Source organism: Mytilus californianus, unplaced genomic scaffold, assembly GCF_021869535.1.
Source record: "Mytilus californianus isolate M0D057914Y unplaced genomic scaffold, xbMytCali1.0.p SCAF_40, whole genome shotgun sequence".
In the NCBI taxonomy this organism is placed as follows: domain Eukaryota; kingdom Metazoa; phylum Mollusca; class Bivalvia; order Mytilida; family Mytilidae; genus Mytilus; species Mytilus californianus.
In genome coordinates this window covers 788,852-807,144 of record NW_026262691.1, presented here as the reverse complement: position 1 = coordinate 807,144, position 18,293 = coordinate 788,852, and the positions used below count along the sequence as shown (strand labels likewise).

The 18,293-nt window shown below is 33.2% G+C and overlaps 1 protein-coding gene across 1 annotated transcript in view; it reads left to right on the top strand.

Annotated features, from left to right (window-relative positions):
- The window catches only part of LOC127699758 (fibroblast growth factor receptor 2-like), a gene marked incomplete at its 5' end in the record, with an annotated part of 55,038 nt that extends 36,952 nt beyond the window's left edge, over positions 1-18,086 (top strand). The window contains 8 exons of the mRNA XM_052203065.1: positions 1-164; positions 960-1,072; positions 1,770-1,880; positions 4,063-4,259; positions 7,358-7,480; positions 13,328-13,398; positions 16,299-16,548; positions 17,805-18,086. Of these exons, the coding sequence (XP_052059025.1) occupies positions 1-164; positions 960-1,072; positions 1,770-1,880; positions 4,063-4,259; positions 7,358-7,480; positions 13,328-13,398; positions 16,299-16,548; positions 17,805-17,930 (1,155 nt within the window). The remainder of the gene's footprint in view (positions 165-959; positions 1,073-1,769; positions 1,881-4,062; positions 4,260-7,357; positions 7,481-13,327; positions 13,399-16,298; positions 16,549-17,804) is intronic.
- Between the last annotated feature and the right edge of the window lie 207 nt (positions 18,087-18,293).

The following is an 18,293-nucleotide window of genomic DNA, read 5'->3' as shown; positions in this document are numbered from 1 at the left end:
AATGAGATTAACCGCCCAGACAAGTCTTATGATGGCACACAACCACTTGTTTTACCCACAATCAGAATTGAACCTGGTCCAAGACGACGCGTGTCATCAGATTTGACCATGGTGTCAGAGTATGATCTCCCTCTTGACAAACACTGGGAATTTAAAAGAGAACAGTAAGTTAAAGCACCACATTGACCATTCCATGAAAATAATTATACTGTATAGACATATATATTGACTCTTGACATTTTAACTTATATCTGTCGACCCACAAATAGCATTGCTCACTGTTTCTGGAATCCAGATTGTTTCTTGGGTTAAAAGCTGTATAATTGAACCACTTCTGTGTTAAATGACCTGAGATTTGATTGGTCTACAGGTTGTAAAATTTTTCAGATGAAGCCAATAGATATCACCACTGTAGTATGAAGTATTACAGGAAGCTTTCCCAAAATCTCTATTTTTTCCAGGTTTAACATTATTTACTGTGGATTCACTTATTTTCGTGGGTATCAATTTTCGTGGATTGAGGAAATCTTACATCTTCGTGGATATTTGATTTCGTGGTTTTGTCAAAGTCTGTATACAATCAAATAGCAAATTTGTGATTCGTTGAACATTTAAATTCGTTGTTCACCTGTACCAACGAAAACCACGAAAATTGGTGTCCCACGAATAATAATGAATCCACAGTAGTATATATACAGGAATCATGCAATATAATGTGAGAAACTTGATTTTCTGGTATTTTGTAAAAAGAGGAAATAACATTCTCAAATTACTTAGATAAAAAAAAAATGTCTCTGTACAAAATTGTTCAAAAACCCTGAAAATTGTGACTAATTAGTAATAAATGGTTTAAAAATATGTGTACAACTGTTACAGTTTTGATTAGTTAATATGGTTGCACCAAGCAGTATCTCAATATCTAAATGAATGGGATGGAATAATTAAATTTATGTTTGCAGGTTATCACTTGGTGAGCCTCTTGGAGAAGGAGCATTTGGTCAAGTGGTGAAAGCAGAAGCTGTTGGTTTGAATAAAGCTCCAACAACTGCCATAGCAGTCAAGATGTTGAAGGGTAAAATTTACTTTTATATTTTAGATCAAATATCAAATAATATTATTGAAAACTGGATTTTTGCTTAAGCTTTCTTTTTTATTAGACAAGCATGAAATTTGGGGAAATAAGAATTGATTTGTTTTCATCATTTTTGTCTTTATTGAAAAATTTGCATTTTTTTTTTTACTGAGATTCTATATATTTTCATTGAAACAATGGGGAATGAAGTTGGTGAGGCATAATCAATACTGGAAAAATATTGTAATACATCAGTATACTAATAATTACACAAAAAAAAAAGTTGACATTATGACATATAGATATGGTTTCTTCTTCTTTTTTTCCAAAGGGGTCTCGGTGGCCGAGTGGTCTAAGTAGTTACTACTGTAATCACTAGCCAGTCGACACTGAGGTTGTGAGTTCGAGCACCACTCAGGCAGGTGCACTCAAATCCATTCTTAATTGACTAGGATTGTCAGTTTTCCTATCGAAGGTCAGTGGTTTTCTCCGGGCACTTGGGCTTTCTCATCCAATAAAACCTGGCCGCCACGAAATAGCCCACAAGTGGTGCTTAAAAGTGGCGTTAAAAACACAAAAACTTTTAAATGTGTTCAAGAAACAAATGATTGTATGATATGAAAACAAATTATTCTTTTTTGAATGTGACCAATGGTTTCATCAGTTAATGATTGTCAATATTATTTTAATATTTCAGAGGATGCAACTGATAGAGAATTGACAGATCTAATGCAAGAAATGGAAGTGATGAAATTTATAGGATGCCATACAAATATCATTAGTTTGCTGGGATGTTGTACACAAAATGGTAAGTGGTTTACTATAAGGATTAAAAGCGATCTGAAATATTGGTCAAGGTTGGATTTTTTTATTTCACCTGGACCAATGTACGTCCGTCCGTCTGTCCATCAGTCCATCAGTCCTTTTCTTGTCATCGCAACTCCTCTGAAACCACACAACAGAATTTCATGAATACCTTTTTAGATAATAAGGACATACTATGTAGATGTGCATATTGACAGGAAATTATGATTCAATTTTTTTTCTAGGAGTTATATCCCTTTGAACTTATTTGCCTCAATATACTACTGCAACAGTTTGTCATCGCAACTCCTCTGAAACCACACAACAGAATTTCATGAAACTTTGTAGATAATAAGAATTACATACTATGTTGATGTGCATATCGACAGGAAATTATAATTCATTTTTTTTCTAGGAGTTATGCCCCTTTGAACTTATTTGCTTCAATATACTACTGCAACAGTTTGTCATTGCAACTCCTCTGGAACCACTCAACAGAATTTCATGAAACTTTGTAGATAATAAGGACATACTATGTAGATGTGCATATCGACAGGAAATTATTTTCAATTTTTTTTCTAGAAGTTACGCTCCTTTGAACTCATTTGCTTCAATATACTACTGCAACAGTTGGTCATCGCAACTCCTCTGAAACCACACAACAGAATTTCATGAAACTTTGTAGATAATAAGGACATACTATGTAGATGTGCATATCGTCAGGAAATTATGATTCAGATTTTTTTCTATGAGTTACGCCCCTTTGAACTTATTCGCCTCAATTTACTACTGCGACAGTTTGTCATCGCAACTCCTCTGAAACCTCACAACAGAATTTCATGAAACCTTTTAGATAATAAGGACATACTATGAAGATGTGCATATCGACAGGAAATTATGATTCAATTTTTTTTTCTTAGAGTTATTTTATTTGTCCATTGACAATGTGGGGGCGTGGGGTATGTGAGCGCGATCACTAAGGTTCTTTAATTATAGATAGAGAGAAACGGTAAACAGCAATAATGTTCAGCAAAGTCAGATCAACAAATAAGTCAACATGACCAAAATGGTCAATTGATCACGTAAATAGGCAAAATGTTTTAAGGCATTTAAATGAATAAAACCAGAGGATTCTGAAAATCTGACAAAAAATCCAAAACATGACAAGCGAACATCCTTAAGGAGTTATTGTCCTTTATAGTAAATTTTTAACAAATTTTTGTAATCTTACAAAAATCTTCTCCTTTGAAACTACTGAGACAAATTTGACCAAACTTTGTCACAATCATCATTAGGATATGTAGTTTAAAAATGTGTCCGATGACCACGCCTGCCAACCAACATGGCTGACATGGCTAAAAATAGAACATAGGGGTCAAATGCAGTGTTTGGTTTAATTCTTTGAAACTAAAGTAATTAGACCAAATTTGATAGTATAAAAAATGTTCATCAGGTTAAGATCTATCAGTTCTAAAATTTTCAGACGAATCAGACAACTCGTTGTTGGGTTGCTGCCCCTGAATTGGTAATTTTAAGGAAATTTTGCAGTTTTTGGTTATTTATAATTCTTGAATATATTATAGATAGAGATAAACTGTAAACAGCAATAATGTTCAGCAAAGTCAGATCTACAAATAAGTCAGCATGATCAAAATGGTCAGTTGACCCCATAAGGAGTTGTTGCCCTTTAAAGTCAATTTTTAACAATTTTTGTAAACTTTTGTAATCTTTTACAAAAGTCTTACCCTCTGAAACAACTGAGATAAATTTAACCAAACTTGGCCACAATCATCATTAGGGTATCTAGTTTAAATAATGTGTCCAATTACCCTGCCTGCCAACCAACATGGCTGACATGACTAAAAAAAGAACAAAAGGGTAAAATGCAAATTTTTAGCTTATATCATCGACTCTGAAACGAAAGCAAAAGTATGATGATTGCATTAATTTATGCATCAATTGTAAATGAAAATATCAGGTGAGCGACACAGACTCCTTGGAGCCTCTAGTTTTAAATTATTTATACGATGATATTAAATATTATGTAATCTGATGATAATAAAGACATGATAAAGTTTTAGTAGTGTACATGTGTATTCACAATTGTCAATCTTGGGATAATCACGTTCTGTTGAAAACTATGAAGAAAAAGTATTAGAAATTGTGTGAAAATTGTATAATTTCAGGGCCATTATATGTATTGGTTGAATTTGCGCCACATGGTAACTTGCGAGACTCCTTGAGATCAAGAAGACCACCTAATTCTGCAGGATACCAAAAGCCAGGTTTGGAAAAGGGCTCATTCAAACCATTGACAGAAAAAGACTTAATATCATTTGCCTACCAGATAGCCAGAGGAATGGAATATCTGGCATCTAGAAAGGTTAGATTTAAATTTAAACTATTTTTGTGAATAATTTTAGTTAATGGACTTTTAACCCTTTTCGCCGACGAGTCCCGGTTTTCCCGGGATTCACACTTCAGACAGCTGACGATGAGTCCCGTTTTACCGGGATCCGAATACCTCTTTTACATTTCCCGCTCAAAACATTGCAAACATAACTTATCTTTCTTTGTTGATACCTGGATGAAGTGTAAACATGGCGCTTCCGTTTGTTGAAAACCGTGTCAAAATCAGATGAAATTCACGGAATTTACGATAATTTGAAATAAGGGAAAATTTTTTTAAAAATAATATGGAAGAATTGAAGCCAAACTAGTATACTTTTTTGAAATAAAATGCCGTTTTATGTACAAAACACTTGGAATGGACATCGTTCAGTGTAAGGAACTTGTACAGCCTCATTAAATTTTTCAAACTTATGCAGTTTTGGGTTAAAAAATTACAATTTTGGGTCAAAAAGTAGAATTTTGAGAATTCCACCTAAATAATGCCGAAAATTTGAAAATTTTAAATTTTTATGAAGAAACATGAACAAAACTGTGAACATGGTGTTAGTGAATGAAATAAAGACAAAAATAACTACACACTAGTTTTATTGATATTTATTATGAAGATCTCCCACTTGAGTCATAGTAGCCAGGGAAGCCATTGTCTCAGAGTAGCTTCTGTTGGGGCAGCTATCAGTTAAAGGGTTAATGCTAATTTATTCTTTGATTTATTATTTAAACATAAAGAAAATCTTCGTAGCTTCATGTTATTGTGCACTTTTTTATCCAAATGTCTTTTGGGACTTTCAAAAGAAAACAAGAACTTTGCTATACCTTATAAGAGATCATGGAAATGAATTTCTGATATCTACTCACAATTTTTCTGAATTTGTATCTTAACTTCATATTTGATTAAAAGCTAAACTGAAAAATATATATTTTGTCAACTTGTATTGGAAAAAAAAATTGCTTTGTGATTGCTCATATAGTGAATGGATAAGCAACAATAAAGCATTTTTGTTGAGCCTGCGACTTTTGTCGCAGAAAGCTCGACATAGGGATAGTGATCTGGCGGCAGCAGTGGCGGCTACCGCGGCGGCGACGTTAGCTAACTTCTTAAAAGCTTTATATTTAAGAAGGTGGAAGATCTGGATGCTTCATACTTTGTATATGAATGCCTCATGTTACGAAGTTTCCGTCAGTCACATGTCCAATGTCCTTGACCTCATTTTCATGGTTCAGTGACTACTTGAAAAAAAAGTTAAGATTTTTTGTAATGTTAAAAATACTCTCTTATTATAAGTAATAGGATAACTATATTTGGTATGTGCGTACCTTGCAAGGTCCTCATGCCCGTCAGATAGTTTTCACTTGACCTAAACCTCATTTCATGGATCAGTGAACAAGGTTAAGTTTTCCTGGTTAAGTCCATATCTCAGATACTATAAGCAATAGGTCTAGTATATTCGGTGTATGGAAGGACTGTAAGGTGTACATGTCCAACTGGCAGGTGTCATCTGACCTTGACCTCATTTTCATGGTTCAGTGGTTATAGTTAAGTTTTTGTGTTTTGGTCTATTTTTCTTATACTGTATGCAATAGGTCTACTATATTTGGTGTATGGAATGATTGTAAGGTGTACATGTCTAGCTGGCAGGTGTCATCTGACCTTGACCTCATTTTCATGGTTCAGTGGTCAAAGTTAAGTTTTTGAGTTTTGGTCTTTTTTTCTAATACTATATGCAAAAGTTCAACTATATTTGGTGTATGGAAATATTTTATGATCTTTATGTCAGTCCCGCAGGTTTATATGACCTTGACCTCATTTTCAAGGTTCATTGCTCAGTGTTAAGTTTTTGTGTTTTGGTCTGTTTTTCTTAAACTATAAGCAATAGGACAATTATATTTGTTGTATGGAAGAAATGTTAGCTGTACATGCCTGCCTAGCATGGTTCATCTGACCTTGACCTCATTTTCATGGTTCATTGGTCAAAGTTTAGTTTACTTGGTTAATGTTAAGTTTATGTGACAGTTGTAATAAAGCTTTATATTTAGGACTATCAACTTAATATCAATGATTAGTAAAGAAGGCGAGACATTTCAGCGTGTGCACTCTTGTTCTAGTTCCCAGACAATAACTAGTGGAATGGTGTATGGATCTCTCTGAAATTATACCACAAGTTTCCATACCACAAAAGGATGGTTAGAATTAGCTTTGGGGGGTTATGGCTCAAACCGTTTAAGAACTAGGGAAAAAAAAGGGGGAAAACAAGGGTTTCCTGGTTAATGGACAATTACTTAAGTACAAAACATATTTTAAAAGCAGTATAAGGAAGGTCATTCAAACACAACATTGACAATGTCGTGTTTGAATTACCTCCCTTACACTGCTTTTGAATTATGTATAAAGAAATGTTGTATTGTCTTGAGGTGATTAGCTGTCAATTTATTTTTAGAAGTTACTATTTTAAAAATGCTGATGAAGGTAATTTAATTTTAGCCATGATTATGTATGTCATTTTGTATTTTAAGACTTTTATAATGTATTTGAATGGGTTATTATGGTTGCAAACTCCATTGGAAATTTGAATTGAGATTATGACCATATATATCTTGAGGGAAAGTTTTTTTTTTTGGAAAAGGGATGGGATGGGGACAATTTGTTCTCCAGATTTCAGAAATTGAAAAGAAAATCTTCAAATATTATATTTTTTTTTTTGCAAAAAAAAGGGGGGAGGTAAAATTTTTTTTTTTTTTTTTTTAGTGGGGGAGGAGGGTCAATTCGCAACAGCATTATTGCACAAAAGCAAAAAAATGAATATAAATTCAAATCACACAACCAATTCAAGTTTTTTGACTACAGTAACTTTGTGTCAGAAACCTATTATGTGTCAAATATTTAATTTCAATCCAAATTCAGACCTGTATCAAGTGCGAATATTGTGTCCATTTTTGCCCCAACTGATCAGGGTTGGACCTCTGGGGTTGTATCCAGCTGTGCTCGGCAAAGCAATTTATTAAGTATTGAATTCTGTATTCTAAAGTATGTCAAGTTTAAATATGATTTATTAGTTTTTGTTTATTTATCAGTGTATTCACAGAGATTTAGCTGCAAGAAATGTGTTAGTTGCTGAAGACGATGTACTAAAAATAGCAGATTTTGGTTTGACCAGAAATCTTACCAATGTGGATTATTACAGAAAGACTGGAGATGTAAGACATTTAAAGCTCACCTGGCCCTATGGGTCAAGTAAGCTTTTCTCATCACTTGATGTGAGTTGTCTGTAGTTGTCGTCATTGTCCATTAACTTTTACAAAAATCTTTTCCTCTAAAACTACTGGACCAAATGTTAACAAACTTGGCCTAAATCAATATTGGGTTATGGTCAGTTGCCCCCTTTAGGAGTTATTGCCCTTCATAGTTAATTTTTAAGAATTTTTTTGTAAATTTTTGTTATCCTTTACAAAAATCTTTTCTGAAACTACGTTGACAAATTCAACCAAACTTGGCCACACTCATCATTAAGGTATCTTGTTAAAAAATGTGTCAGATAACCCTGCCTACCAACCAACATGGCTGACATGGCTAAAATAGAACATAGGGGTAAAAAGCAAGTTTTGTCTATTATTTTATGAACTGTTATAAATAGACCTGTTGATACTATTTGTAATGTTTTTTTGTTATTTAATGTTTACTTATTGAGGGTTATATCTGGTCTATATACCAACTTTGATAATTGTTTGGAATTACTATAAATTTTCTCTTTTTCGTACTATGAACATCAACATTAATTTTTTGTCTCCTTCTATACTGTATATACATCACACTTCCGGCACCTGTACATGAAGAACACAAAGTTTTATCGCCCACCCATTTTATAGTTTTATTGTTGATAATCACCCTACATGTACCAAGTTATAGAATAGTTTTATTGATATACAAAAATTTCTTGATGTTCCTAAACGGAAAGTTATACAGTAGAAGAAGAAGAAGAAGTATACCTAACAACAAAAAAATGTTCATTTACCTGTGTATGATTTTATTGCAAATAGCTGAATTATTTTTCAAGGTTGATGTTTTTTTCTGAAAGTGTTTTACATTTCACAGTGGTATGATACTTTTACTTTAATTATTCATCCCTAATTTTCATTAACTTTGTATGTACATTGCATCATAGATCAAATTTATTCGTTCAGTGTATGTTCATTTGTGTTACTACGTCTTTTGATTGAGTTAAGCCATTTCAATTGATATTTTATAGTGTGTCTTTCTAAGTTGTGATGTAACACTGTTGTTTCAGATAAGGGTGAAGGTTTGGTACCATTTAAACTTCTAAACCTGCTGCAATTGTTTGCACCTGTCCTATGTCAGGAATCTGATGTTCAGAAGTTGTCATTTGTTGATGTGGTTCATAAGTGTTTCGTTTCTCGGTTTTTATATAGATTAGACCGTTGGTTTTCCCTTTGAATGGTTTTACACTAACAGTTTTTTGGGGCCCTTTATAGCTTGCTGTTGGTGTGAGCCAAGGCTCTGTATTGAAGACCGTTTTTTGACCTATAATGGTTTACTTTTATAAATTGTGACCTGGATGGAAAGTTGTCTCATTGGCACTCATAAGATCTGTTCAAGAAAAAATATGTTAGGAATAATGAGCTTAACCAATTGTCCATATATACGTCAAAACTGTAAGACAAATTCTTATAGGAGTTATTACCCATAAATGGCAAATTTTACGATTTTTTTTCCATTTTAGCCTATTATCATGAAAACGATATTTTAATAGAGAGAAACATTTTTTTTCTGTTATGCATCATATGATTTAAATTATGATAGATAAATAAACTCTTAATCACAAAAATGATCAGCAAGACAAGATCTATTAATAAGTCAAAGAAACTAAACAGACTAAAAGATCATTAATACAAGATCAACAAAATAAAGATTTTTGTCATGAAGTCTATTCTCGTCTACAATGTTGGAGAGTTTGCTTTGTTTGATATATGCCCATATACCTAGGTGAGCGACACACTCCTGGCTCTTGAAAACCTCTGGTTTTTGGGATACGATTGCTGTCAAGCAATCTGTAGACTTTTACCATTGACTCCTTTTCAATATCTTCCAAGGCCCTCACGTCAACTGTTTTGTGCCAAGTATTAAGGAACATCCTCAGATTCTTCAGATTGTCTTGTTATAAAAGGTAAAAAACAAAAAACAGATTGAATTTAAACAACTTTCCTATGATTTTCTTCTCATTATCCTCATGTTTTGATATCTCCCTTTTGTTATATGCGTTTATTTTTCAATATGGAAAATCAGAATTAAGCAGTTTATATATTTAGAAACACGTCACAGAGGGAATTCCACAGATTGTTAAATCGAAAACTATTTCTGTCCGATAAGTACTGAAGTGGTGTTTTTCTCAATTTGTTACCGTTATGAAACTGAAATTTGATATTGAACTTCAATAAAGAAATGGAGGACCATCTAGGACGTTTAACTAACATATACTATACGTCCTTGCTACAAATCATAATTCTGCGGTTTGTTTTGGTAATTAAGCGCATGCGTATAGTTTTCTTGACCTCCAGGGGAATCAGACTAAATGGTTGCTCTGGATTCCCCACTCCATTGATTAATTTGAAACTCAAGAGATTCTTTATGTGTCTATCTGCTATTAAGGGTTATTGTTATTGCATGATTTTAAATCATGTGCAACATTTCAATAAATAAATGCAGTCAACAACATAAAGGTGGATTTAGAACACCCCTTCAGCAAAAATGGAGTCTTCCATATTATCGCCCAGAGTTGTGAATGCTAGTCGTTTCATAACCCATACAATACTTCTGTCAATTTAAAATCAAAATATGACTACATGACAAGTAAAATTGACCCATTCTGTGAATAGACTTCGAATAACATTAAAAGCGAAGGCAATTTAAACAGAGGAATGTGTACAGAATGGATTCATGCCCACTGACCTAAAGGAAATTAAAGATTGAATTAATTAGAATTGGGATTCCTCCTAGAATTATCGTAGGAAAGTAGGTGATAACTGTCAGGATAAGGTAAGAAGTGAGATACCTTCTGAATCTCTATATAATATATCAGTGACCGCTGTGGATAGTAAACTTGGAATTGATAGTACAAAAATAAAACACAATAATTACATTGTTCATACACTTGTATCAAAGATTGGCTATTTTTTTAAAGTTGAAAAACTATTCAGAATCGGAATTTCTCGCTGCATTGAAGACCTGTTGGTGACCTTCTACTGTTGTCTGTTCTATGGTCGGGTTGTTGTCTCTTTGACACATTCCCCATTTCCATTCTCAATTTTATGAATCAAATAGAAAATACATGACATGTGCAGTTGAATTATTTTTGAGAATAATACTAATATCAATGAAAACAGTAGCAATCCTATCCCTCAGAGCAATCATGCTTTTTGATTGTATGTGTCTGTGTGACAGTTTTTATCTGAACTTGATCTTATTGTCATGGATCTTTAAAAATGTTAAGTTTATGTAATACTTGTAGTAAAACCTTTATCTTGAAGACTTTCAACATAAAGTAAGTAAAACAGGCAGGACATCTAGCTGGAATTTTAAAAGTCTGTATATGGATTTTTTTCTGTTTTGAAAATCTTAAGTGAGAATTTGGACAGGATGTATATATTTATGATTAGATTATTTATTTATTTTCTTACTACAAGATTCCTACCAGAATTAATTAATTCCTACTAGAAAATCTTTTTACATGGAATCTTTTTAATTATCTTAAACTGGATTCCTGTTTGCAAATGACACACATTTTGCTGTGTTAAATGCAACCAAGTTCCAGTTCACAAATTCAAAAGTTGGAGAATAGAAGAATGAAAAGTTGTGTTGGAACACAATGCTGCAAGGGTCAAACAACTACAATATTGAAATGTAAGAAAATTTGGCTCATGTAGATTGAAGGTAATTTTTATACTTTTAAGATGAAATTTTTTATCTGTTTGCCAACATATTTCGTAATCAGTTAATTCAACAATTATTTAGTGCATAATTTTACTCATTATTTCTTCACAACTCTTTAATTTCATCTACTCATCATGTTTTACCCATCTACATATATAACACAATTTCTAGCTTGGATAATATATCACAGTTTCCTCATACATTTCAAAAGTCAACTTTTTTAAATGAATATATTCCATGCATTTCCTTTGTTCTTCGTTGTTGAGATTCAAACTTAAATGGTTGACCCAGTTGTGTATTTGTGAATATACACTTACATTTTGTATATTTCTAGATTCCTACTAGAAAATATTTTTTTCTATGTGGAATTTTGAAAAATTCCTACCAGTTTTCTAGTAGGAATTTTATTTTCCCACCAAATTTATATTCCTACTAATTTAAATATTCCTGGTAGGAATATACAATATTCCTACTAAGAAATTCCTACTAATTTAAATTTTTTGGCTATTTTTTGTAACCAAAGGTAGATTCTTTCTGTAAAATATAGATGGCCCTGAAAAGGGCCTTTTACAAAAGATATCATCGACACTAGATGAATTTCCAAGTCTTGTATGGACTTATTTCTTCATCACTTGATGGACTTCTAACCTGGCAGTTGCCATATATACCTGTATGAAATATTCCACACAGAATGTACAAGGAATATAGTAGAAATATTGCATTGAATTCCTATCAGAAAAGAGTGATAATCTATAGTCAGACAGTAGTAGGAATCCACACAGAAAATAGCAGAAAAATTTAAATTAGCAGGAATTTCTTAGTAGGAATATTTAAATTAGCAGGAATAATTTGGCGGGAAAATAAAATTCCTACTAGAAAACCTGGTAGGATTTTTTCAAAATTCCACATAGAAAAAAATATTTTCTAGTAGGAATCTAAAAATATACAAAATGTAAGTGTGTATTCACAAATACACAACTGGGTCAATCATTTAAGTTTGAATCTCAACAACAAAGAACAAAGGAAATGCATGGAATATATTCATTTAAAAAAAGTTGACTTTTGAAATGTACATGAGGAAGCTGTGATATATTCAAGCTAGAAAATGTGTTATATGTATGTAGATGGGCAAAAATGTTGATTAGATGAAATTAAAGAGTTATGAACAAATAATGAGTGAAATTATGCACTAATGTTGAATTAACTGATTACTAAATATATTGGCAAACAGATCAAAAATTTCATCTTAAAAGTATAAAATTTACCTTCAATCTACATGAGCCATATTTCCTCATATTTCAATATTGCAGTTGTTTGACCCTTGCAGCATTGTGTTCCAACACAACTTTTCATTCTTCTACCCTCCAACTTTTGAATTTGTGAACTGGAACTTGGTTGCATTTAACACAGCAAAATGTGTGGCATTAGCAAACAGGAATCCAATTTAAGATAATTAAAAAGATTCCATGTAGAAAGATTTGCTAGTGGGAAAATAAAAAATCCAGTCAGAATTTTGTTCATTTTCCCTGTCTGCCTACTTTCTATATAGAATCTTTTTTCCTACTAGTGTCTAGGTGGAATCCTACTACCTATTTCATACGGGTGTTTTTGTTCATCTGATGTTCATGCAGTGACGTCATACTTTAGAGGGAGTCAACTCATGATCATTGAGCACGACAAGGGTTATTCACAGGTGAATAATAGGGTTGTTTGGTGAATGCTTCAATTTGTCTGGGTTATTCTCCGGGAAATAATAGGGTTGTTGGATGGAGGCTTCAATTTGTCTGGGTTATTCACCGGGGAATAATAGGGTTGTTGGATGGAGGCTTCAATTTGTCTGGGTTATTCATCACTCCTGCCAATATTTAGATAAAAAATTGAAATTAAACTATGACACATGATTCCGTGTTAGCCAATTAAATAATTACTATATAATGTAAGGTATAATAATAAAATTTCAGTTCAGTTTAGGATTCAGCACAAAGTATTATGAATTCATATCATTAACATTATAACCTAAACATGCATGTTATACTTGCCATTGGATTTTAAGCAGCCATCAAGCAATCAGTATTAATGGATATGTTTATATATTGCAGGGTCGTCTACCTGTGAAATGGATGGCTCCAGAGGCATTATTTGACAGAAAATATACATCCAAGAGTGATGTGTAAGTTATTCATTCAAGTTGTTCTTTTCACTTCCATACAAAAATGCATGTTAAATGTTATCTTTAGAAAGATATATAGTTATTGATTGTGTAAGAAACATCAACAAAGAACAAATGATTTGATTTTGATTTTTTGGAAAGTTTGCTATAGCTTGCTATTAAGCAAAAACTTTCCTAAGGCATCAGCCTCAAACAGGAAGTGACAGACTATCTTACTTTAGGATGTGTGTTCTACTCCTAGATAATGTAGAACTGGTGATTGACAACTAATTCTAGGAAGATATGCTTTTGAAATTTTGAGTTACTTCTATTTTGATTAGCTTACAGTTTGAATTAAAATGTACTGAATGTTCATCGATAATTCAAATAATTCAACTTCATTTTGAAAATGGCTATCACAAACACTACTTCGCCGATCTGCACTGCGCGGAAAGTAAAATCAATACACGTATACACGAGGCAGCAGTTTCTACGTTATGCTTTTCTCTGTATTCCCAAGACACGCGTGAGATCCATATCAACGGGAGTACTATAATCCTGGTTTCAGGGGTTTCCTCCTGTCCTCCAGTTGAAATGAAAATAAATACTGTGTTTAAAATATTTCATGAATGAACATTTTTCGACGCTTACTACGATTTTAACTATGTTTATTAAAGACGTAAAAGCCAGAGTGTATCGAAGGATCCCGTTATCTCATCTCGGCCCACAACAAAGTTTGGAAACTTATTGTTTTTCTCAGTTCTTATAATTTTTCTTCTTGAGGTCTATTTAGGGGTATTTTGAGGGGCCAACAGAAGGGAGGGATTTACTATAGAACCCTATGGGATTTTTTTTTTTTAAATTATCAAATGACTATAACTTGAAAACAGTAAGTGATAGACACACACGGTTTTCAGTAATGATCACAGGATCATAAAACAAATCAAATGAAATATAGCGGGAGTCCCTCTGGATCAGCCCCACCCCCTCCTGTTTGAGAACTTGTAAACGGTTGAGAACCCCACCCCTAAACCATATACATTCTTGTATGGGACAATAAAACAAGTCAAATGAAATATAAGGGAAGTCCTTGGGTGTCACCCCCACCCCATCCTGTTTTGAGAACTTGTAAACAGTCAAGGTCCCCACCCCGAAACCATATATATTCTTGTACGGGACAATAAAACAAATCAAATGAAATAAAAGGCGAGTCCCCTGGGGTCACTCCCACCCCCTCTGTGTTTAAGAACTTGTAAATGGTCGAGATCCCCACCCCTAAACCATATATATTCTTGTGTGGTACAATAAAACAAGTCAAATGAAATGTAGGGGGAGTCCCTGGGTGTCACCCCCACCCCATCCTGTTTTGAGAACTTGTAAACGATCAAGATCCCCACCCCGAAACCATATATATTATTGTACGGGACAATAAAACAAATCAAATGAAATAAAAGGCGAGTCCCTTGGGGTCACTCCCACCCCCTTCCTGTTTAAGAACTTGTAAATGGTCGAGATCACCACCCATAAACCATATATATTCTTGTATAGGACAATAAAACAAATCAAATGAAATATAGAGGACGTCCACAGGGATCACCCCACCCCCCTTCTTTTTGAAAACTTGTAAACGGTCGAGATCCCCACCCCTTAATCATATATATTCTTGTATGGGACAATAAAACAAATCAAATGGAATATAGAGGAAGTCCACAGGGGTCACCCCACCCCCCCTTCTTTTTGAAAACTTGTAAACGGTCCAGATCCCCACCCCTAAACCATATATATTCTTGTATGGGACAATAAAACAAATCAATGAAATATAGGGGGGGGTCCCTGGGTGTTACCCCCACCCCATCCTGTTTTGAGAACTTGTAAACAGTCAAGATCCCTACCCCGAAACCATATATTTTCTTGTATGGGACAATAGAACAAATCAAATGAAATAAAATGGTGAATCCCCTGGGGTCACTCCCACCCCCTTCCTGGGAATGACTAATTATGGAAGATCTGTTTGGGAGACTTCGTAACAGCATCATGTTACAATTATTTCTTGTATTAAGTAATTTTTTTTATTTAAGTCGGGAAAAAAAGTTAAACACCCAATCTACATGATCTACACATTAACAACCTATTTGAAATATTACACATCTACCATTGCAAACTTTCCACAGGTCCTATTCAGCACTTTGATTGTGTTTTAAAGCCACTTTTAAGCACGGCTTTTGGGCTATTTAGATGTGGCCAGTTTTTATTAGTGGAGGAAGCCGGAGTGCACTGAGAAAAAACCACTGACCTTCGATTTGAAAACTGACAATCCTAGTCAATTATGATTGGAGTCGAGTGCACCCACACAAGCGGGATTTGAACTCACAACCTCAGTGTTGACTGGCTAGTGATTACAGTAGTAACTACTCTGCCAACAATGCCCCCCCCCCAAAAAAAAAATATTAAAGTGCCATTAATGGATATCAATAACAAAATAAAAGAAGAGAACTGTTTTGACCAGAGGATGTAACTTTATAGTCAAAAAGACTGAAAGACTTAAAAAATGGTGAAATGATTCCAGATTCTATAAAGGATTTGTGTTAACATAAGAAACATGATGTAGATGTTCTCAAGATTAAGTCTTACAAAGACCCAGTAGGCCAATGTACTGCTTCTATAGTTTAATTCATCTTGTTTCATATTGTACTGTACATCATCTTTACGAATTTAAATCACATTCCCTACAGCAGTAATATTTTCCTCAAAAGAGGCCTTAAAGAAATTTAAAGAAATTTTTATGAAGGCTGATTTTTATAGGACCTTCAAGTAAAAAAATTTGCAAAGATGATTGAAATGAAAGCATATTTTGCTTTACTCATTTGTTCATAAATATATTAATCCTTGTTCTTAATAATTTTAATCTTTTTTATCTGTAGTTGGTCCTATGGAGTACTGCTGTGGGAGATATTTACACTCGGAGGAAATCCTTATCCTTCTGTACCAGTCGAAAGATTATTTGAACTTTTAAAAGAAGGTCATAGAATGGACAAACCTCCATATGCTTCAGATGAAATTAATAGAATGATGCATTTCTGTTGGCATGAGTATCCATCAGGGCGACCATCTTTTAATGAACTTGTTATTGAGTTAGATAAAATGTTGATATCTATGGCAAACAGAGGGGAAGTAAGTATTTATTCTACAGAATTATGGAATTATTAACAAAAAAAACATAATCAAAATGGTTTTAACTCATTTAAAGTTTGATATTTAGTTTATAAAGCTTGTTCCCAATAACATGTCTATTCTATACAAATGTCAGTGTAATTTTGTATGTATTATCTGTAAGGCCAGGGTTTTTAATTTGTTGGTTTACAGATTTTTCACATGAAAAAGTCGGGTCGGTTGGTCTGAAAAGAATGGAAAAAAATATCTTTCAAGACCGATAAACATGTAAAACAATATATTTCACCTTTCTAACAATATGTTTGGTATGCTATTTTGTCATCATTTCTTAAAATCTAGTTCCATGAAATATTATTGCTCAATTGTTATAAACATAAAATGCATGCTCAGTCGTCATACTCATTCCAAAAAGGGGGGTTTTGTCCACGGACAAAGACAAAATTAAATCGTCATTTCACGAACTAGAAAAAACAGATCTGCATAGCTTTCTATCAATTTCAGGAAACTAAGTGAATAATGATCTTCAAGCACTAAAAATAAAAAATAAAAATTGCAAACACGTTGTACGAAAAATTATAAGCTTTACCGTTCGTGTCAAAAATGTAATAGACTCGTCCACTGGAAAGAGGAGGATATTGGATTCATCAGTTGTCATGCATTCACGTTTTTGATATCCAAATGGATGATTTTTTTTTTTTATTATCTATGAAACAAGAAAATTCCAAATTGTTTGTGAATATCCATTACTTTAACTTGACGACTTCCATGTTTGGACAGGTCCATTTCATCTTTGAGATGATACATCTTACAGAATTATGACAAAATGGAAATGTAATGGGTTTGAAACACAGGTTTTGCTCCGCAAAATTATTTGCGCCAAAAATATTTCAAGGTCAGTTATGATCGATTTGTCTATTTTCATAGATACGTAGACATACAGATTATTTTTTAAATCTATTTTTTCACAACACCACATGTTATCAATTCTGTTTGTGTTTATAGTGCATTTCATTTAAAAAAAAAAATTATTTTTATTTATATTTCAGGTATAATGTATTAGTTAGGGTCGGCGGGAATAAAAAAGCATGAAATGTCAATTTTATTTTTATTCTGCAAATCGAAAAATAGGGTTGGTGGATCTGTAGACAAACAAATTAAAAAACCCTGGCCTAAACTAAAAAACAAGAATACCTTGGATGTAATGTCTATAAATCATTGTTAAGAAAATTTCTTCAGTTATAAATTTTTTATTTCAGGAATATTTAGATTTAGAACTACTAGACAGTCCAAAAAGTATGTACGAAAACCAGTATTCCTCTATGTTTCGTAGCTATAGTAATGACGATGTAACGAGCAACAGCACAGACTCTGAATCTTCATGAATGTAACAGTATACATCCTATCATATAATAGTTTCTCTCATGAACGAGGCATTCACTGACAACTGTGTCTCATACAACTAGGCAGCAATTGTTTCATAATCTCATTCATCTGGATGTCTTCCACATTGTGTAGAAAAAAAAAAACGCATGAGCCAATTTTCTTCTTTACTCAGCCTAATGTTACTTGAACAAGTGTTTGAATATGTAGTAACTCTTTTATGGAGGAGATTAAAAAAGTTGGACTTATTTGCCACTGTGTGTTCAAAGAATATTGGATTATTCTTGATGTGTTCAAAGAAGACAACCATTTTATTCAATCTCATGGTTTTAGCTAAGTGCTACAGTGAACAAAAAAGACAAGTT